The 22,440-nt window shown below is 44.9% G+C and overlaps 1 protein-coding gene across 13 annotated transcripts in view; it reads left to right on the plus strand.

Annotated features, from left to right (window-relative positions):
• The window catches only part of PNPLA4 (patatin like phospholipase domain containing 4), a 98,124-nt gene that overhangs the window by 17,203 nt on the left and 58,481 nt on the right, over window positions 1-22,440 (plus strand). For 12 of the 13 annotated variants that reach the window (XR_011565422.1, XR_011565423.1, XM_070785134.1 and 9 more), the window contains one exon: window positions 8,360-8,425. The exons of the other annotated variant lie outside the window; for it this stretch is intronic. Coding sequence is in view for 10 of the 12 variants with exons in the window: in XM_070785134.1 (XP_070641235.1) it covers window positions 8,360-8,425 (66 nt within the window). In the remaining 2 variants the exon portion in view is untranslated. The remainder of the gene's footprint in view (window positions 1-8,359; window positions 8,426-22,440) is intronic. 13 annotated transcript variants of the gene reach the window in all.

Consider the following 22,440-nt stretch of genomic DNA (forward strand, 5'->3'; position numbering starts at 1 on the left):
TCCCCCAAATGTCTGAATGTGTTCACTTCATGCCTTTTACGCTCCAGGTTTTATTCTGGGCTATTTTTCTTCAAAAGGAAGCATACAATCAGGAAATCCAAACGTAGTGTAATATTAGTCTTCAGCAAAGGATACGTAGAGAAGTAAATCCTTTTTTTAAAAACCAAGTCATGTGTTTTTTGGCCATCCATATATCTTTATTTTTTTGGAGAAGTGTCTGTTTAGGTCTTCCAAGCCTTTTGGTTTTTTTTTTTTTTTTTTTCTTTTCTTTTATTGAGCTGTGTGAGCTGCTTGTACATTTTGGAAATTCCTCCTTTGTCAGTTACTTTGTTTGCAAATATTTTCTCCCATTCAGAGGGTTTTCTTTTCGTCTTGTTTATGGTTTCCCAGCACAGGGAGCTCAGCTCTGTGCTCTGTGATGACCTAAAGGGATGAGGTGGGGAGCTGGGAGGGAGGCTCAAGAGGGGAGGTTATATGTATACATATGGCTGACTCACCGGCTTTTGTACAGCAGACACTAACACAGCCATGCAAAGCAATTATACTCAAAACAAACAAACAAACAAAGCATAGTAAATCAGCTGTATCTCAGTAAAAGAAAAAATTTTTTAAAAGTCATGTATCACCCCCACAGCTGAGCAGAAATGATTTTGAAATTAACCATGCCACAGAGGGCTGGGGCTTCCCCAGTGGTTCATCTGGTAAAGAATCTGCCATTTACAAGAGACACAGGAGAGGAGGGTTTGTTCCCTAAGTTGGGAAGATCCCCCTGGAGAAGGAAATGGCAAGCCACTGCAGTATTCCTGCCTGGAGAATGCCATGGACAGAGGAGCCTGGCAGGCTATCTACCGTCCATAGGGGTCAGAGAGAGTTGGACATGACTCAGCAGCTAAACAGCAGCAGCAGCAGAGGGATAGAGCTTTGGCACCTGTCTGAATTGGTACAAATTGTTGAATCCGTGTTTAAAGCTCACCCACTGTGTGTATGCTCTGAGATGATCTTTCGACATCCACGGATGCTCTCTGATACACACACACCCAGGAGGGCGCCCATGCAGAATGGTGTCCCTCTCGGGAAGAAGAACCCCGTCTCCATCACTACGATGTCCTCAATCTCCCTGCACACAGTGTGAGTGTTTTTTTTCAGGGACAGCTCACGTTTAGCCTTTTGAAGGTGAAATAAGGACTGAATTTAAGATTGGTCATTATCTTGGAAAGACTGGGGAGGATAAATTTGAGCCTGTCTTTGAATTTCAACTACGCCAGCAGGCTCTGAATAAACAGCCAGATTCTCATTAAACGCCACAGTCAACTTTAGGCATAAATGAGACTTGTTGAGAATTTATTCTCCAAGGAGGCCAGGCTACATCATTTTCTAAACGCCTCTTTTCTGTGCAATGAAAAATGAGAAGAGCTAGTCCTAACGTCTGTGGAATACGCAGTTGGCCGTGGTTTATACAGTTGTAAAGGAAGTCACTAACTTTTTTTCTTACCGTGGTGTACTTCGAGCGTGTGTGTTTGTGCTCATTCGCTCAGTCGTGTTCAACTGTGTGCGATCCCAAGGACTAGCCCACCAGGCTCCTCTGTCTGTGGGAAATACGCCAGCAAGAATCCTGGAGTGGGTTGCCATGCCCTCTTCCAGAGGATCTTCCCACCCAGGGATTGTACCCGAGTCTCCTGTGTCTCCTTACATGGCACCTGGATTCTTTACCACTGAGCTACCAGGGAAGCTCAGGGAAACAAAAGCCACATTAGCGGTTTAACATACATCTAATTCTTTCCTTTTTTATTTTTTTTGGCTGTATCAGGTCTTACTTATGGCACACGGGATCTTTGCTTTTGGCTACAACACGGAAGCTCTTTAGTTGAGACCTGTGAACACTGAGCTGCGGTGTGTGGTGTCTAGGTCCCTGACCAGGGATGGATCCAGGGCTGCCTGTACTGGGAGCGCAAGGGTCTCAGCCACTGGACCAGCAGGGAAGTCCAACACACGTGTTAATTCTTACAATGCTGGACGAAGTGACGGGGAGGAGCACTAGGTTCCTGCCTTCTGTAGCACTGCTTTCAACCAAAGAGCATCCCCAGGACGTGGCTAAATATCCGCGGAGGGCTCAGACACCCCCGCTTGAGACCCCACCCCCCACCCTCGGCCCTAGACGTATCGAGACTTATTAAGAAAAATTTCACCGGGACACCGGTGAGGTTAAGACAGTAGAGGAGCCTGTTTAGCCTTAGTGTTTCATATCTCATTAACCATCTCCCTCCTTAGAAAATCCTATTTACTTGCAGCAGTAAGAAAAGCTGCTTAGTTCCTGTCTGTCGAAAGCCAATTTCCCTACTAACCACAGTTTGATACACAAATCACTAGCCTGAATAAACTGTGACAGAACAAATACATTGATTTTGGGGGAAAATGATGGGTATTTTCCAGTTCACTGCACTCTTCAAACCCGCTCAGAGGATTCTTAACTGTTTCTATCTGTGACAAAGTAATTGGATAGCATTTTTCATTTCAATACCTCCAAAAGAGATCCAGGCATTAACTTGTGAACTTTACTTTATATCTTGTCATGAGGGATGGGGGAACCCACATAGTTCAGCTTCTAAAGGTAGCGGTGTTTTTTGTTTTTTTTTTTTTTTCTCTTTGTTTTTGCAAGCCACATGTCCGCATAGCATAGTGAAATGAGCTGTTATAGCGAAGTTAGGAGTTCGATCCCTGAGTCAGGAAGATCCCCTGGAGGAGGAAATGGCAACCCACTCCAGTATTCTTGCCTGGAGAATCCCACGGACAGAGGAGCCTGATGGGCTACAGTCCATGGGGGTCACAAAGAGTCAAACACCACCAAGCAGTGCACGCACAGTGGAATAAGTGACTAGAGTTATAGAGTGTCTTTGGTTGTTTAAAGGCCCCTCTGGCAGTGGTTTAGTCGCTAAGTCGTGTCTGACTCTTACAACCCCGTGGACAGTAAAAAATGTGTCTCCTGCATTGGCAGGTGGATTCTTTTTGTTTTTTTTAATTGAAGGCTGATTACAATATTGTGGTGGTTTTTGCCATACACTCACATGAATCAGCCACAGGTGTCCATGTTGGCAGGTGGATTCTTAACCACTGGACCACCAGGGAAATTCTGTAATAATTTTTTCCCCCACCACTGTATCCATTGTACTTTATTATTTTTTTCACAGCTTCATGTTTTTTTAATTAACTTTAATTGGAGGATAAGTGAAAGTGAAGTCACTCAGTCATTTCTGACTTCAGGCTCCTGCATCCATGGGATTCTCCAGGCAAGAATACTGGAGTGGGTTGCCATTTCCTCCTCCCGGGGGTCTTCCTGACCAAGGGATCGAACCCAGGTCTCCCGCACTGTTAGGCAGATTCTTCACTAACTGAGCTAGGAGGGAAACCCAAATTAAAGGCCTCTAAGTCCTGTCATTTCCAAGACGTGTGCCAGACACAGATTGCTTCCGTCATTGCTTTAGTTCAGCCTTGCCTTTTGCTGGCAGCTTCGTTAAAGAGCCGCACTGCGCTTGCGGAGCACACCTAGGGTCTGTGATTGTTTTCTGTGTTGCTTTGTTTATGTATTCATGGCCACACTAGTTCTGCGCTGCTGTGCGAGGTCTTTCTCAAGTCGAGGTCAGCAAGGGCTACTCGAGTTGGAGTACTCAGGCTTCTGGCAGGGGCTTCTCGTTGCAGAGCACAGGCTCAGTGACTATAGTCAGCAAGCCCAGGTGCCTTGTGGCCTGTGGCACCTTACTTTCCTGACCAGGAATCGAGCCCGTGTCCCCAGCATTGGCAGGTGGATTCTTAACCACTGGACTACCAGGGAAGTCCTGTAATAATTTTTTTACCCCCAGCACTGTATCCATTGTACTTTATAATTTTTTTCACAGCTTCTTTTTTTTTTAATTAATTTTAATTGGAGAATAACTGAAAGTGAAGTTGCTCAGTCTTTTCTGACTCTTTGAGAGCCTATGGAGGATGAGTTTACAATCTAGGGATGGTTTTTGCATATATCCACATGAATCAGCCAAAAGTATACATGTGTTCCCCCATCACACCACGTCCTGAATTCCCCTCCCATTTCCCTCCCCACCCTATCCTGCTGGGTGGTCCCAGAGCACCGGCTAGAAAGTGTCAAGTCACTCAGTTGTGTCCCACTCTCTGCAACCCCACAGACTGTAGCCCGCCAGGCTCCTCTGTCCGTGGGATTCTCCAGGCAAGAACACTGGACTGGGTGGCCATTGCCCCCCTCCAGGGGATCTTCCCGACCAGGGATCAAACCCATGTCTCCTGCATTGGCAGGCACATTCTTTACCACTGAGCCACCAGGGAAGCCACTGTAATTAGGTTTTTTAAAAGGAGTGGAGAACTGATGAATTAGGGTGAAGGCAGTGACCAGAACTGTGTACAGTCTTGTGCTGAAACCTGGTCAGGGCGACTACGGGGCTGACAAGCTTGGGCCTGAGCTTGCTTGGTTTCCATTCTATCGGCCCCACTGATGGCTGTGATCTTCTGCAAACCACCAGAGAGGCTGCTCACCCCGGCTTGCACCTTTCTGGGAAGGGTGCAGGTAGCGGCAGGCGTGGCACCCTATCCATCATGCCCACACCGAAGCTGAGATTTTGGAGATGAATGCCTCAGTGAGGGCTGGTCTGCACTGACCCTCCTTAGAAGGCTGAGACCTCTCGTGCAGGGCTGTCATCATACCTCGGGTCCATGCTTTGCACTCGACACCTTACACTTCTCCCTTTAGTTATTTCTCTGTGTTTCACTGGCGGATCGTTGCATTATGATATTGTGTTGGTCTCTGCCGTCCAATCCACACGCATCAGCCGTAGGTACACATGTGTCATCTCCCTCTTAAACCTCCCTCGCACCTTCCACCCCAATTTCTTCTTTTTTCCTTCTTTATTTTTATGGAAGTATAGTTGATTTGATCTGCCTCTTGAGAAATTTGTATGCAGGTCAGGAAGCAACAGTTAGAACTGGACATGGAACAACAGACTGGTTCCAAAGAGGAAAAGGAGTACGTCAAGGCTGTATATTGTCACCCTGTTTATTCAACTTATATGCAGAGTACATCATGAGAAACGCTGGACTGGAAGAAACACAAGCTGGAATCAAGATTGCCGGGAGAAATATCAATAACCTCAGATATGCAGATGACACCACCCTTATGGCAGAAAGTGAAGAGGAACTGAAAAGCCTCTTGATGAAAGTGAAAGTGGAGAGTGAAAAAGTTGGCTTAAAGCTCAACATTCAGAAAACTAAGATCATGGCATCCGGTCCCATCACTTCATGGGAAATAGATGAGGAAACAGTGTCAGACTTTATTTTTCTGGGCTCCAAAATCACTACAGATGGTGACTGCAGCCATGAAATTAAAAGACGCTTACTCCTTGGAAGGAAAGTTATGACCAACCTAGATAGCATATTCAAAAGCAGAGACATTACTTTGCCAACAAAGGTTCGTCTAGTCAAGGCTATGGTTTTTCCTGTGGTCATGTATGGATGTGAGAGTTGGACTGTGAAGAAGGCTGAGCACCGAAGAATTGATGCTTTTGAACTGTGGTGTTGGAGAAGACTCCTGAGAGTCCCTTGGACTGCAAGGAGAGGCAGCCAGTCCATTCTGAAGGAGATCAGCCCTGGGATTTCTTTGGAAGGAATGATGCTGAAGCTGAAACTCCAGTACTTTGGCCACCTCAGGTGAAGAGTTGACTCATTGGAAAAGACTCTGATGTTGGGAGGGATTGAGGGCAGGAGGAGAGGGGGACGACAGAGGATGAAATGGCTGGATGGCATCACTGACTTGATGGATGTGAGTCTCAGTGAACTCCGGGAGTTGGTGATGGATGGGGAGGCCTGGTGTGCTGTGATTCATGGGGTCGCAAAGAGTCAGACACGACTGAGTGACTGATCTGATCTGATTATGGTTTATCATAGGATTTTTTTTTAATTGGAGTACACTTGCTTTACAATGTTGTGTTGCTCTCTGCTCTGCAATGAAATACATCAGCCATATATATACATCCATCTATCCCCTCACATCGCATCCGTCTTGAACCTCCCCCCGCCCTATCCCACCCCTCTAGGTCATTGCAGAGCACCGAGCTGAGCTCCCTGTGCTAATACAGCAGCTTCCCACTAGCTGTCTATTGTAGACATGGTCGTATGTATATGTGGCAGTGCTCGAGTCGGTGATGCCATCCAACCATCTCGTCCTCTGTCGTCCCCTCCTCCTCCTCCCACCCTCAGTATTTCCCAGCATCGGGGTCTTTTCCGGTGAGTTGGCTGTTCCCTCCAGGTCATTATGCTGGTGACCGGGCCTCTCATAATTTGCCCTTTAGAATAAATCAGCTTGTGAGAGCTGACCTCACAAATCACAGGTACAGCGTCGTTTCTTTGGGGGAAGTACCCTTCTGACTTCTGAGTAACTCTTAATGGATATTGTGTATGCTCAGTTGCTGAGTTGTATCTGACTCTGCAACCTCATAGACTGTACCCCACCAGGCTCCTCTGTCCATGGGATTCTCCAGGCAGGAATACTGAAGCAGATTGCGATTTCCTTCTCTAGGGGATCTTCCTGACCCAGGGACTGAACCCACGTCTCTTATGTTCTCTGCCCTGGTAAGCGGGTTCTTTACCACTGGTGCCACCTGGGAAGCCCTGATGCATATTGCACGACTCATTTTTAAGGCTCATAACCCATCTCTGAATAATTCCTGCTGGGAAAAGAAACCTGATGAAACCTTTCACAGCAAACAGCCATGGAGTCTTGACTTAGCAACTGAAGCTTTGGAGCTTAAGTAGTCAGTATCTAACGCTGTATCTTTCCTGATAGAACACAGCGATTTGCAAACCGCGTTGCACAATAAAAACTTGTGCATTTCAGGAAAGCTCCCCAGAACCCGGCTTTTTCTGTGGGAGGAGACGGTAATATTTGCAACGTCAGTCTTTTTTGACTTTTTAAATGGAAGGTAAAGTATGATTGGTGCGTCTAGCTGGCAGTGTCTCATTACATATCCAGGGCATGTCCCTGGCATGTAACATGTTTTCTTCCTTTGGTGACAGCCTGGTGACATTAATGCAAACATCCCTCAGCTGCGAGCTAATCACTGCCATGACAACCAGAGGGGTTTGTTCCTCTGGAAGACTGAAACATCCAAATGATTCTCACAGTGTGGCATAGAACATCGTAAATAACTGACTTGCAGCCTGTACGCACTCAGGAATTTAGACAAACCTGGACTTTAATCCATCTAGTCAACAAAGGTCTGTCTAGGCAAGGCTATTGTTTTTCCAGCGGTCATCTATGGATGTGAGAGTTGGACTATAAAGAAAGCTGAGCACAGAAGAATTGATGCCTTTGAACTGCAGTGTTGGAGAAGACTCTTGAGAGTCCCTTGGACTGCAAGGAGATCCAACCAGTCCATCCTAAAGGAGATCAGTCCTCGGTGTTCATTGGAAGGACTGATGCTAAAGCTGAAACACCAATACTTTGGCCTCGTGATGCGAAGAGCTGACTCACTGAACAGACCCTGATGCTGGGAAAGATTGAGGGCAGGAAGAGAAGGGGATGACAGAGGATGAGATGGTTGGGTGGCATCAACCACTCGATGGACGTGAGTTTGAGTAAACTCTGGCAGTTCGAGATGGACAGGGAGGCCTGACGTGCTGCGGTTCATGGGGTTGAAAAGAGTCGGACACAACTGAGCAACTCAATTGAACTGGACTTTAATTGTGCAGTGACGCGACCATCTACCATTAAAGTGCCAGTGTTTCTCAGGTGAAGTCGATGGAATCAGAGGACCATGAATTGTGCCGATGTCTTTAATGTCTTTTCCAACATGAAAAATTTTATCTTCTGTTTAAGTATGTACTGATGGCTCACTTGATAAAGAATTCTGCTCGCAACGCAGGAGACCCAGGTTCAGTCCCTGGGTTGGGAAGATCCCCTGGAGAAGGGAATGGCAACCCACTCCAGTATTCTTGCCTGGAGAATCCCTTGGACAGAGGAGCTTGGGAAGACCCCAGTCCATGAGGTCGCAAAGAGTTGGGCATGACTGAGCTACTAATGCTTTCGGTTTCACTGTGTCCATGAAATACATGGACCATGTTTCATTTTTATAGTAGATTTTGGAGAAGGAAATGGCAATTTGCCTGGAAAATGCTATGGATGGAGGAACCTGGTAAGCTACAGTCCATGGGGTCTCAAAGAGTCGGACACGGCTGAGAGACTTCACTTTCGCTTCACTTTGTGTTTAAACAATTGTAACTTACTAGTAGGTGACGTGTGAAATAGATGGTAGGGCGTGTTGCTGTCTCATTTCACGAGCTGTGTCTTTATTTTGTCCACTAGGTCCTGCTGGCCAGCAGCTTCCTGCCCATCTATGCAGGACTGAAGCCAGTGGAATACAAAGGGCAGGTAAGCGTCCTAGAGCCGACGCGGGATCCGTGGTTCCTGTAGTCATCCGTTTCCTTTAGGAACATCCATGACTGTTGATATTATTCTGGCGGCTCCAACTCTGTTCCTATGACTTTGGTCTCATAGGTCTGTGTCTGTTTAACAAAAGGAAAGGAGTCCAGTGCAGGGGCCGTGGTACCCTGGAACTGAGATTTTGTGGTTGAGAATGATTGACGAGGGCCCTCCTTTTTTCATTTGGTTAAAAAAACTTTGCCCTTATTTTTAATATCCAAAGAAGCAACAATAAAGTTTTTAAAAATGTACTCAAGTATAGCTGCTTTGCACTGCTGTGTGTGCATGTCAGTCACGTCCGACTCTGTGACCCGCCAGCCTCCTCTGTTCGTGGGACTCTCCAGGCAAGAACACTGGAGTGGGTTGCCCTTTCCTTCTCCAGGGGATCTTCCCCACCGGGGGATTGAACCCCTGTCTCTTGCATGTCTTGCATTGGCAGGCGGATTCTTTACCCCTGAGCGATCGGGGAAGCCCTGTTGTTAGTTCTGCCGTCCAGCAAAGTGAATCACCCGTGTGTTTCCATATATTCCCTCTTTTTGAATTTCCTTCCCACCTAGGTCACCACAGAGCGCCGAGTCGAGTTCCCTGCGCTCTGCAGGAGTTTCTCGTCACTTGTCTATGTTAGACACAGTGTCAGTAGTGGAGATACGTCCACCGCAGGCTCTCAGGTCATCCCTCCCCGCCGCCCCTCCTCTTGGTCTGCATACATGTGTTCTCTCAGTCAGTCTCTCTCTGCTTTGCCAGGTAAGTTCATCCGTGCCATTTTTCTAGATGGCACGTGCAAGTGATCTTATATGATATTTGCTTTTCTCTTCTTGACTTATTTCACTCTGTATGACGGTCTCTAGGTCCGTCCATGTCCTGCCAATGGCACCGTTTCGTTCCTTTTCATGGCAGAGTAACATTCCGCTGTCTGTGTGGACCACATCTTCTTTATCCGTTCTTCTGTCAGTGGACATTTAGGTTGAGTCCATGTCCTGGCTCTTGTAGACAGGAGCGTGGCGGTGCGTGCGTCTTTGTGAATTATGGTTTTGTTGGGGTGTATGCCTAGGAGTGCGGTTACTGGATCATGTGGTGCTTCTACTTTTAGTTTTGTGAAGAACCTCCATACTGTTCTCCATAGTGGCTGCATCAATTTACATGCTCAACAACAGCATAGGAGGGTTCCCTTTTCTCCACACCCTCTCCAGCGTTTATTGTTTGCAGATTTTTTTTTTCATATTGAGCTGCATGAGCTGTTTGTGTGTTTTAGAGATTAATGCCTTGTCAGCTGCTTCATTTGCAAATATTTTCTCCCGTTTTAAGGATTGTCTTTTTGTCTTATTTATGAATTCGTTTGCTGTGCAAAAGCTTTTGAGTGTAACTGGACCCTCCTAGTTTATTTTTGTTTTGATTTTCTATCTTCTAGGAGGTGGGTCAGAAAGATCTTACTGCAATTTATGTCAAATCGTGTTCTGCCTGTGTTTTCCTCTAAGAGTTTTATAGTGTCCAGCCTTAAATGTACGTCTTTGATCCATTTAGAGTTTATTTTTGTGTTTGATGTTAGAAAGTGTTCTAATTTTATTCTTTTACATGTAGCTGTCCAGGTACCACTGATTGAAGAGACTGTCTTTTCTCCATTGTATGTTCTTGCCTCCTTTGTCATAGATTCAGTTCAGTTCAGTTCAGTCGCTCAGTCGCTCTTTGTGACCCCATGAATCGCAGCACGCCAGGCCTCCCTGTCCATCACCAACTCCCGGAGTTCACTCAAACTCATGTCCGTCGAGTCGGTGATGTCATCCAACCATCTCGTCCTCTGTCATCGTCCCCTTCTCCTCCTGCCCTCAATCTTCCCCAGCATCAGGGTCTTTTCTAATGAGTCAGCTCTTCACATCAGGTGCCAAAGGACTGGAGTTTCAGCTTCAACACCAGTCCTTCCAATGAATAATCAGGACTATCTCCTTTAGGATGGACTGGTTTGCTCTCCTTGCAGTCCAAGGGACTCTCAACAGTGTTCTCCAACACCACAGCTCAAAAGCACTAATTCTTCAGTGCTCAGCTTTCTTTATAGTCCAACTCTCACATCCATACATGACTACTGGAAAAACCATAGGCTTGACTAAATGGACCTTTGTCCGCAAAGTAATGTCTCTGCTTTTTAATGTGCTATCTAGGTTGGTCATAACTTTCCTTCCAAGGAGTAAACATCTTTTAATTTCATGGCTGCAGTCACCATCTGCATTGATTTTGGAGCCCTCCAAAATAAAGTCAGCCACTGTTTCCACTGTTTCCCCATCATTTGTCATAGATTAAGTGACCATAGATGTGTGGGTTTATCTCTGGCTTTCTGTCCTGTTCCATTGATCTGTTTTTGTGCCAATATCATGCTTTCTTGATTACTGTGACTTTGGAGTATAAAGTTGGGGAACCTGATTCCTCCAGCTCTGTTTTTCTTTCTCCAGATTGCTTTGGCTATTCAGAGTCTTTTTTTTTCCCATCTCACCCTCTCCTCCCTTCTCCCCATGTCCATAAGTAAATTCTCTATGTCTGTTTCTCCACTGTTACTCTGTAAATAAATTATTCAGTACCATTTTTCTAGATTCCATATATATGTGTTAGAACATGGTATTTACCTTTCTCTTTCTGACTCACTTCACTCTTGTCCATCAAAAGATGAATGGATAAAGAAGTTGTGGTACATATACACAATGGAATATTACTCAGCCATAAAAAGGGACGCATTTGAGTCACTTCTAATGAGGTGGATGAACCTAGAACCTATTTGGAGTCTTTTGTGTTTCCATACAAACTATAAAAATTTTTGTTCTAATTCTTGGGGAAACAAAATGCCATTGATGTTTTGACAGGGATTGCTCTGCATCTGTGGATTGCTCTGGGTAGTATAATCACTTTCACAATGTTGATTCTTCCTTTGACAGGTGGCCCTGAATCTGTGGCTTGCTCTGGGTAGTATACTCACTTTCACAATGTTGATTCTTCCTTTGACAGGTGGCCCTGCATCTGTGGCTTGCTCTGGGTAGTACAGTCACTTGCACAGTGTTAATTCTCCCACTCCTGGAACATGGCATGCCTCTTCATCTGTTTGTATCATCTGTGATTTCTCCCTTCAATGTCTTCAGTTTTCTGAGTCCAGGTCTTTCGTCGCCTTAGGTAGATTTTCCTAGATATTGTTTTTGTTGTGATGGTAAATGGGATTGTCTCCTCAATTCCTCTTTCTAATATTTGGTTGTTAGCGTGTAGGAATGCAAGAGGCTTCTGTGTATTGATTTTGTATCCTGCAGCTTTACCACATTCATTGATGAGTTCCAGTAGTTTTCCGGTGGCATCTGTAGGTTTTTCTATGTTATCCATCATGTCATCTCCAAACAGTGACATGACACTTACTTCTTTTCCAACCCGGATTCCTTTTATTTCTTTTTCTTCTCTGATTGCTCTAAGACTTCCAAAACTATGTTGAATTAATAGTGGTGACAGTGGGCACCCTTAGCTTGTTCCTAATCTCAGGGGAAATGCTTTCCGCTTTTCAGCATTGAGAATGGTGTTTGCTGTGGGTTTCTTGCATGTGGCCTTTATTATGTTGAGATCGGTCTTCTCTGTGCCCACTTTCTGGAGCATTTTTGCCATAAACTGGTGTTGAATTTTGTCAGAAGCTTTTTCTGCATCCATTGAGATGATCATATGTGTATGTTGAAGAATCCTTGCATCCCTGGGAAACATCCCGCTTGATCCTGGTGTTTGATCCTTTTGCTTGGATTTGGATTGCTATTAATGGTATTTTTGTTGAGGACCTTTGCATCTATGTTCATCAGTGATGTTGGCCTGTAATTGTCTTTTTTTGTGTGGTATCTTTGGTTTTAGTATCATGGTGATGGCCTCATGAAACAAGTTTGGGGGTATTCCTTCCTCTGCAATTTTTTGGAAAGGTTTGAGAAGGATACATATTAGTTCTACTGTGAAAATTCTTCATTTAATTCACTCGTGAAGCCATCTGGTCCTGGACTTTCATTTTATTGGAAGATTTTTCAATCACAGTTTCCATTTCACTCCTTTGGATTGGTCTGTTCATATCCCCTGAATATGTCTTCTTGATTCAGTCTTGAAAGGCTGTACTTTTCTAAGAATTTGTCCGTTTCTTCCAGGTTGTCCATTTTATCGGCATATGGTTGCTTGTAGGAGAATCCCAGGGACGGCAGAGCCTGCTGGGCTGCCGTCTATGGGGTCGCACAGAGTTGGACACGACTGAAGCGACTTAGCAGCAGCAGCAGCAGCAAGCAGTCTCTTATGATCCTTTGTATTTCTGCATTGTCTGTTGTAGCTACTCTTTTCCATTTCTAACTTTATGGATTCGGGTCCTGTGCCTTTTTTTTCTTGGAAAGTCTGGCCACAGGTTTATCAATTTTGTTTATCTTCTCAATGAGCCAGCTTTTAGTTTTATTGACCTTTGCTATTGTTTTCCTCATTTCCATTTTATGTATTTTTATTTATTTAATCTTTATGATTCCTTGCCTTCTACCAATTCTGATTTTCGTTGTTGTTTTTGTTTTTCCTTCTGTAGTTGCTTTAGGTGTAAGGTTGGGTTGTTCTCTATTTTTCCTGTTTCTTGAGGTCGGATAGTACTGCTACAGACTTGCTTCTAGGACGGGTCTTGCTGCATCCCATAGGTTTTGGATCATCTTGTTTTCCTTCTCACTTGTTTCCAGATACTTTTTGATTTCCTCTTTGGTTTCTTCATTGACCCCTTGGTTATTTATTTCATAGCATATTCTTTAGCCTCCCTGTGTTTGTGTTTTTTACAGTTTTTTCCCCTATAATTAATTTCTGATCTCACGCCATTGGTATCAGGGCAGATGCTTGATACGATTTTAATTTCAGATCACATCTTGAGTCACAAATCAAGCCTCAGCAAAAGACTTCTTTAGACTTACAAGACGTCCTCTTGGAGAAGGAAATGGCAACCCACTCCAGTATTCTTGCCTGAAGAATCCCACAGACAGAGGAGCCCGGTGGGCTACAGTCTGTGAGGTTGCAAAGAGTCGGACACGACTGAGTGACTACCAGTTTCAGTTTTCACAGAGAAAATATCTCTACCTAAAATATCTGATTTGCACAGTTGGTATATTATAAGCTGCCTTTTTTTGTAACGTTTCCCCATTGATGGACCAGAGACTATTATAATCAGGATAATTCTTCATAATAAAGTTTTATTAGATCTTAAAATAAAAAAAAAAGTACTCTTGACGGCCCCTTCTATGAACAGTTAGAAGCAAAGTGTGCTGGCAGGCTGGGGAAACCGATCAGGGTGTCCCTCACCTGGCCCCCACGTGAGGCTGGAGCCCTTCATGCCATCCCACCCCCAGGGGTCCCCCGCCGGCAGCCAGCTGCTCTTCTCTTCGGTCCTCCTTGGAAATGTATCTATGAAGGAGAGGCTGAAACAACCATCACTGACGGAGAGCTGCAGGAGGCGTTTTAGAGAGATGTAGTGAACTGTGGTGCTGGAGGAGACTCTTGAGAGTCCCTTGGACTGCAAGGAGATCCAACCAGTCCATCCTAAAGGAGATCAGTCCTGGGTGTTCATTGGAAGGACTGATACTGAAGCTGAAACTCCAATACTTTGGCCACCTGATGAGAAGAACTGACTCATTTGAAAAGACCCTGATGCTGGGAAAGATTGAGGGCAGGAAGAGAAGGGGACGACAGAGGATGAGATGGTTGGATGGCATCACCGACTCGATGGACATGGGTTTAAGTAAGCTCCGGGAGTTGGTGACGGACAGGGAGGCCTGGCATGCTGTGCTCCATGGGGTTGCAGAGTTGGACACAACTGAGCGACTGAACTGAGTGAACTACCGCCTGCTATCTGCTGTCCACACTGCCCGAAGTCTTCTTTCTGCGTCCTGCAAAACATGTTTGTGCTGTAAAATTTCACCATCCTGTCTGATCCTGCTCTTCCATAGCCTACACCCCAGCGCACACACTGATAACCAGACACAGTATCTCCTTAATGCACAGCAGAGATAAGCGTTTTATGGTCAAACACAGGGGCTGTTTATTTGTCTGTGTGCTCAGTTACTCAGTCATGTCTGGCTCTGCAACCCCACGGACCGTAGCCCACCAGGCTCCTCTGTCCATGGGGTTCTCCAGGCAAGAACACTGGAGTGGGGTGCCGTGCCCTCCTCCAGGGGATCTTCGTGACCCAGGACTCACACCTGCGGCTCTCGAAGTCTCCTGCGTTGGCAGGCAGGCTCTTTACCACTAGCGCCACCATTTAGTTAAATGTTATTTGGCTGCTCTGTGTCTTAGTTGGAGCATGAAGGATCTTTTGATTACAGCATGAGACCTCTTAGCAGGGCGTTGTGGGGTCTACTTCCCGACCAGGGACTGAAACCATGATGGCCCCTGCATTAAGAGTTGGGAGTCTCAGCCACTGGACCACAGGGAATTCCCAGACACAGAAGCTATGTAACACACACTGCAGATATATATTCTGTAATCCCATACACTGTGTAACACCTACTCAAAATCAGGCACATCCTCATGGATGATTAATGCTGTTTATTTTATAGACATGTGATATGTATGTATTCATTTATAAATGTGTACATGAAAAGCATTTAATAGCTGTCATTGGTTCATTCATTTTGAAGACCCTGCAAAAGGCCTGTGCTCAGTGGGTGGATGGTCTCAAAACCAGGGGACTGATTTTTACACATCTCTTGGCTAATGTGTTTGGGGATCTGTCTGTGTTTGGACCTTGTGAGCCCTCATGATTTTCTTCCTCCGACTTTTCCTGGCCATCCCAGCCCTTTTCCGTGCTTCTCATAGTATTCCTGGCCAAACCAGCGTGCCCTGGCACGATTGTCTAAAAGGGGCAGATGAGAAGCGTGAGGCTGAGTCACTGGATAACATCATGGAGAGGCAGAGACGGAGACCCTTACGGTGGTCTGCCTTGTCCAGGTTGAGCTCTCTTTATTAGCCACAGGCACAGGCATTACTTGGAGGGATGGGCCTCCATGCTGTTGGCTGAAACCCTCTCCGTGACCGCTCAGAAACATCATATACACTGATTGTTTTTTCTGTAAAGCAGCATAAACAAAAGCTCGCAGAAAGCCATTTTAAATATTCATTTGTCTGTTCTCTGTCTTGGTTGTGTCACATGGGATCGCTTAATTGAGGCACGTGGGGTCTAGTGCCCTGACCAGGGATTGAAGGAGCGCCTCCTGCATTGGGAGCAGGGAGTCTGAGCCACTAGAGCACTTGGGAATCTCAAAGCTGGTTTTTTTCCCTCCCCTATTCTGGATACTGCCGCTCAGAGGTAGCAGATACTCAGTTACCAAGGAGCACGATTTTTTGTTGTCATTTAAAAACGTGAAAAGTACCCCACTTGACATAACAATTTTAAAGTAGGCTAAGTAGCATTTTTCCGTTAGAGCAGTAAAAATCAACACTTATTTTTACCTATAAATGTTGAACACAGATGCTAGCCAAATCAACTTTACATTACGGTTATGAACTTTAATTTGATGATCTGAAATGTGATGATTTCACTTCAAGTTATTGCTTGATAATATATAATCATGACAGAAATGGCTAAATGGCAGGAAAAAAATATATATATATGCAAAGCACTCAGGTGTCTTACGAGATTATATATGATCATGAAAAGGGGATTTGGGATCCGGGAGTCATCAGCATTGCTGATGCGATGGGTAAATTAAGAGGTGCTGACGGAGAAGGTGGATGGAGCTACGGGAAAGAAGGAAGGAAAGGGAGGATGGAACGAAGGTTAGAGAACGGAGACCCAGAAGGCTAGTATTGAGTTGGCCAGAAGGTCCACTTGGGTTTTCTGTAATATGGGGAAACGTCAATGATGTTTCTGGCCACCTGAATATGTTGTAAGACTATGCTGAACATGCCCCGTGTTTAAGTAGTAATAACTGTATTATGAATGAGGTGCAGGTGCTGATGGCTCCCAGTTTCTTCCAACATACAGTGTCCTCTTCTTCTTCCTCAGTAACGGAACTGCAATTCTCATGTGGACTTATTGCCATGTAGCTGAAAGGTCACGTCCGCCAGTGCTCCTTGCTGCTAGGTGTGGCCGTCCCCTAAAGTGCGGGCAGGGAGAGGTAGGCCGAGTTACTGTGGGACTTACAGGAAGTGAGGTTGTGTGTGTGTGTTTCCTCCCTGCTGCCCGGAACTTAGACGTGATGACCAGAGCTCTGGCAGCCATTGTGGATCATGAGGTCACAGATCACTCTGTAATTAGAGACAGAGTTGGGGCGTGCATGATTTGAGGAGGGGCACCTTACCAATGTACCTTCAGTGTTGCTTTCATGGGAAAAAGAAGCAAAACTTCTGTTGTTACTGCTTTCTATCTGATGTATCACAGTCCACTCCCATCTGCTGTAGGGAATATTACCACTCTATGTTACAGATGAGGAAATTGAGATGCAGAAACATTCATTCACTTCACTGAAGACATATAGCTGAGTCAGGGGGCACCTTTCCCAGGATGATCTGTAATGTTTGCATCAGTCACAGGCCTCTTGTTCTACTAAGTCTTGTTCATTTCTTGAAATATACATATATTTATATATATATAAATATATATATGAAGAAATCTATATATTTATGTATGTAAAGAAATCCATATATATTTATATATATAAAGAACTGTATATATTTCTATATATTAAGAAATAGATACTTATATAATTAAGAAGTAAATATTTATATATATTAAGAAAGAGATACTTATATATATTAACAAGTAGGTATTTTAAGAAATAGATATATTTATATTTATATATAGTAAGAAATATATATATTAAGAAATAGATATTTATATATTCAGACATAGGTATATTAAGAAATTGGTGAAGGAAATGGCAACCCACTCCAGTACTCTTGACTGGAAAATCCCATGGATGGAGGAGCCTGGTAGGCTACAGTCCATGGGGTTGCAAAGAGTCGGACACGACTGAGTGACTTATGTATTAAGAAATACTTATATATTTATATTTATGTATAGTAAGAAATATATATATTTATATTTACATATAGTAAGAAATACATGTATTTATATTTACATATAGTTTTATATATATATATATATATATATATATATATATATATTTGACCCTGGGAGGCGAGGCACGACCCTCTGATGACTGGCCTCTGTGCAGAGGAGCAGTGTCATAATGACGTGTTTTTCTGTTTGTTTCATCTTTGGTTGCACTGAGTCTTTGTTGCTGCGCCCAGGCTTCCTCTAGTTAAGTGGAGGCCACTCTCGAGTTGTGCAAATGCTCTTCCATTGCAGCGGCTTGTCTTCTTCCAGAGCAGACTCTAGGGCGTGTGGGCTTCAGTAGCTGTGGTTCAGGGGCTTTGGCAGTTGTGGCTCCCGGACTTAGTTGCTCCGTGGCACGTGGCATCTTCCTGGACCAGGGGCCGAACCTGTGTCCCTGCGTGGGCAGGCAGATCCTTAATCCATGGACCACCAGGGAAGTCCCTGGTCCCCCTTGGTTGTGTAATAAAGCCCGGGAAGAGGGGACCCCATGTGCACGGTGACTGACAGGGCACTCCTGGGGGTGCTTGCTTGTTTCTGCAGCCACATGGTGGCCGTTTGCCACTTGCTAAGGACTCATTCGGGAAGATCCCCTGGAGCAGGGAATGGCACCCCACTCCAGTATTCCTGGGCTTCCCTGGTGGCTCAGACAGTAAAGAATCCGCCTGCAGTGCAGAGACCTACATTCAATCCCTGGGTCAGGAAGATCCCTTGGAGGAGGGCATGGCAACCCACTCCAGTGTTCTTGCCTGGAGAATCTCCATGGACAGAGGAACCTGGCGGGCTACAGTCTACAGGGTATCAAAGAGTCAGACATGACTGAGCATACAGTTGGACTACAAGGAAAGCTGAGCACTGAAGAATTGATGCTTTTGAACTGTGGTGTTGGAGAAGACTCTCGAGAGTCCCTTGGACAGCAGTGAGATCCAACCAATCATCCTAAAGGAAATCAGTCCTGAATATTCATTGGCGGGACTGATGCTGAACATGAAACACCAATACTTTGGCCACCTGATGCAAAGAGCCGACTCATTGGAAAGACCCTGATGCTGGGATGGATTGGGGACAGGAGCAGAAGGGGACAACAGAGGATGAGATGGTTGGATGGCATCACCCACTCAATGGACATGAGTTTGAGCAAGCTCCGGGTGATGGACAGGGAAGCCTGGCGTGCTGCAGTCCATGGGTTGCAAAGAGTGAGACACGTTGAGCAACTGAACTTAACTGAATAGTGGATTTACAGTGTTGTGTCAATTTCTGCTGTACAACACAACGACTCAGGTATACACATATAGACATTCTTTTCCATTATGGTTTATCCCAGGAGACTGGATGCAGTTCCATGTGCTGTACAGCAGGACCTTTTGTTTATCCATCCCTTAGGTAACAGTTGGCATGTGCTAACCCCAAGCTTCTAGTCCATTCCTTCCCCACTGCCTCCCTCTGCGCCTCCCCCTTGACAGCCACGGTCTGTTCTCTGACCATGTTCTCTGACCATAGTCAGAGTCTGTGACCCTGTTTCTGCTTTGTCGATAAGTTCATTTCCTCACCTTTTATGTTCCACATAGAAATGCTATCATATGGTCTTTGTCTTCCTCTTTCTGGCAAAACTGTTTGCAGAGCAAGTCCAGCCCTGCCTCGAGGTTCTAGCATGAGCTTCTCGCAGTGTGGAACATACATCCAGGCACGCACGGCGTGTTCTGAAAGGACTTGGTGCAGGAAGAAGTGAGCGCTTTCGGTACCGGGGACAGCCTTGAGCTTACAGTCTTCGCCTTCAATTGTATGACATGAGCTGCTGGAGGTCATGAGCCTGGTGTGAACCCAGAAGGCGTCACCTGTGAGACACGGCTTGACGTGTGCTGGCAGACGACCGCCCCTCTGGGTTTGCTGTGATGGGTGTCCCTGTCCTGTAGAATCATCGCCTCGGCTCTGGTCTCCAGCGCTGTAATCCACCAGGGACAGCCACAGTAGACCCCCGCCCCACCTCTGGGCACAAGCTCGTCTTCTCTACTGAAGAACCGTTGTTTCTTTTCTACTCTCTGGACTCAGACAGTTCACCTTACCATGGAGCACGTTAGCATATGGTCAGAGATGCAGGTAAAGGGCGTTAGGAGAAAAGACAATCAACTGTAGGGGCCAGAATGCAGAGATGCAGGTAAAGGATGTTAGGACAAGTTGCAGCAACTTGTAGGGGCCAGGTTTTTTTAATATTTATTAATATTTATACACATTTAAATATTCCCTGGTGGATTCCCTGGTGGCTCAGATGGCAAAGCGTCCGCCTGCAGTGCAGGAAACCTGGGTTCGATCCCTGAGTCAGGAAGATCTCCTGGAGGAGGAAATGGCAACCCACTCCAGTATTCTGGCCTGGAGAATCCCATGGATGGAGGAGCCTGGCGGGCTATAGTCCATGGGGTCGCAAAGAGTCGTACACCACTGAGTGACTTCTCTCTCTTTCTCTCTATACACGTTTATAAATGTTTTTTAATATATAAGAATTAAAAAAAAATTATTTGTTTGCCTGCACTGGGCCTGTATTGTGGCACATGAAATTTTTTTTTTTTTTTTTTGAGTTGGGGCATGTGGTATCTGGTTCCCTGATCAGAGATCAAACCTGGGACCCTTTCATTGGGAGTGGAGACTCTTGGCCACTGGACCACCAGGGAAGTCCCACATGTTTGGTTTTTGAAGCACATTTTTCTCCTGGAATAATTTTCTTTTTAACTTATTTGGCCTACCCTTTCCTTTGATGAATGAAGGTGCTATAATCTGAAACTAAGAAACTCTGGGCAAAACTCTCCTGGGAAGAGCCATCAGCAAGATTTTGGAATCCTCAGTGTCACGGCAGCTTATGGAATGCTGCCCAAAAAGTGGGAATGATTTTGAGGAATATGTTGCAAACAGCCAGAGAAGTCATGGCCAGAAGCATAGGGAATGCAGTTTTAATTTATCCATCAGTCAGTTCAGTTCAGTTCCATCGCTCAGTCATGTCTGATTCTTTGTGACCCGATGGACTGCAGCATGCCAGGCCTCCCTGTCCATCACCAACTCCAGGAGTTTACCCAAACTCATGTCCATTGAGTCAGTGATGCCATCCAACCATCTCATCCTCTGTCGTCCCCTTCTCCTCTCACCTTCAATCTTTCCTAGCATCAGGGTCTTTTCATAAGAGCCAGCTCTTCGCATCAGGTGGCCAAAGTATTGGTTTCAGCTTCAGCCTCAGTCTTTCCAATGAATATTCGGGACTGATTTCCTTTAGGATGGACTGGTTGGATCTCCTTGCAGTCCAAGGGACTCTCAAGAGTCTTCTCCAACACCACAGTTCAAAAGCATCAATCGATCCATAGCACGTGAGATATAAGGTATTTGGATTTAGTAATGTTATTGTTGTTTCCAGAAATTTTGCTCACATTAGCATGCCTGAGGGTGGGGTGGGCTCTGTGTGTGTGTGGTTGTTGGGAGTGATACAGTTCATGAGAGCATGAATCAGGAGAAAGATGGACTGTATTTACAACATCTGAGCTACTGGGGTTATGGTTACAGAGTAGCGAGTAACGCTGAAAATTTAACGAAGCCCCTTGATAAGCTGTTTGTTTCCCTGACTCATTTATCCAATCAGAATAAGCTAACAAGAGTGAACAAAATTTAGAAAAAAGACTTTCAATTCCCTTAAGCGGCAGTCATTAGCCCCTTGGTAAATTAGAACACTGCACATTAACGAGCCAGATTGCCCTTCTTTTCCTTCAGTTGAATAAAACAAGGGAGCTGTCAGTTAAGTTATATGGCATTTGGTGCATATTTTTTATTTCCCTTGATGAAACCTCTGAATTTTTGCATCACTGGTGAGATACTCTACTGAGGGTATGAAAGGTGATTTTGGAAGGTGTTCTTTCTCTCTCTCTTTCTAGGTATTATCTATTCCAGAATTTGGTGTCTACATCCAAAGCAATGAGGGAAGAGAAGGGGGAAAAAAAAACAAAAAACTCTAGGACAGTAAGGCACAGAACCAGGTATCTGGGACCTTCTTTTTTTTAATTAATTAATTTTTATTGAAGTGTATTTGTTGTTGTTGATCATTCGCTCAGTCATGTCCAGCTCTTTGAGACCCCATGAACTGCAGCATGCCAGGTTCCTCTGCCCTCCACTGTCTGCCGGAGTCTGCTCAAATACAGTAGTTCCTTTACAATGTGGGGGCCTTCTTAATACAAACCTGTCTTTTTTAGACAGTATTTGTATAGTCTTGTGTGTGTGTGTATCCATATTTATACACACACAAGCATACATAAATGTGTGTATATAATACATAATTATATAATGTGTTTTGTTCTTTTAAAAAATAATGACGGTAAGCAGATTACCCAGGTCAGGTTCATTTTAATCCAATCCACTTATGTTTTTTCCTCCACCAAAATGCAGTTCCCTCAACCAGAGATTTTCAACACATTTTCACTTTCTGTTTATTTACTTTTATTTCCTCTGAGGGGAGGTGGTTGCTGGCCAAGGCCTTTGTAAACAATACCTATCATTTAGTCACCTGCTTTAGAAATCAAAACAGGTAAGAAAAACATTTTAAAAGAAAAAAAGACATGAAGTGAATGAAGGTGAATGAAGGTCCTTAACTCAGTTAAGGATGCTTTATGCTAACCTGTTTCTCAGTCCTCACCTTCTTGCTTTTTTTTCTCCAAAATAGATTATTTTGTGAGGTTGCTGTTGTTGTTCGGTCGATGTTGTGATCCCATGGGCTGCAGCAGACCAGGCCTCCCTGTCTATCACCAACTCCCAGAGTTTATTGAAACTCATGTCCATTGAACTGGTGATGCCATCCAACCATCTCATCCTCTGTCACCCCCTTCTCCTCCCGCCCTCAATCTTTCCCAGCATCAGGGTCTTTTCCAATGAGTCA

The sequence above is a fragment of the Bos indicus genome, chromosome X, assembly GCF_029378745.1.
Source record: "Bos indicus isolate NIAB-ARS_2022 breed Sahiwal x Tharparkar chromosome X, NIAB-ARS_B.indTharparkar_mat_pri_1.0, whole genome shotgun sequence".
In the NCBI taxonomy this organism is placed as follows: domain Eukaryota; kingdom Metazoa; phylum Chordata; class Mammalia; order Artiodactyla; family Bovidae; genus Bos; species Bos indicus.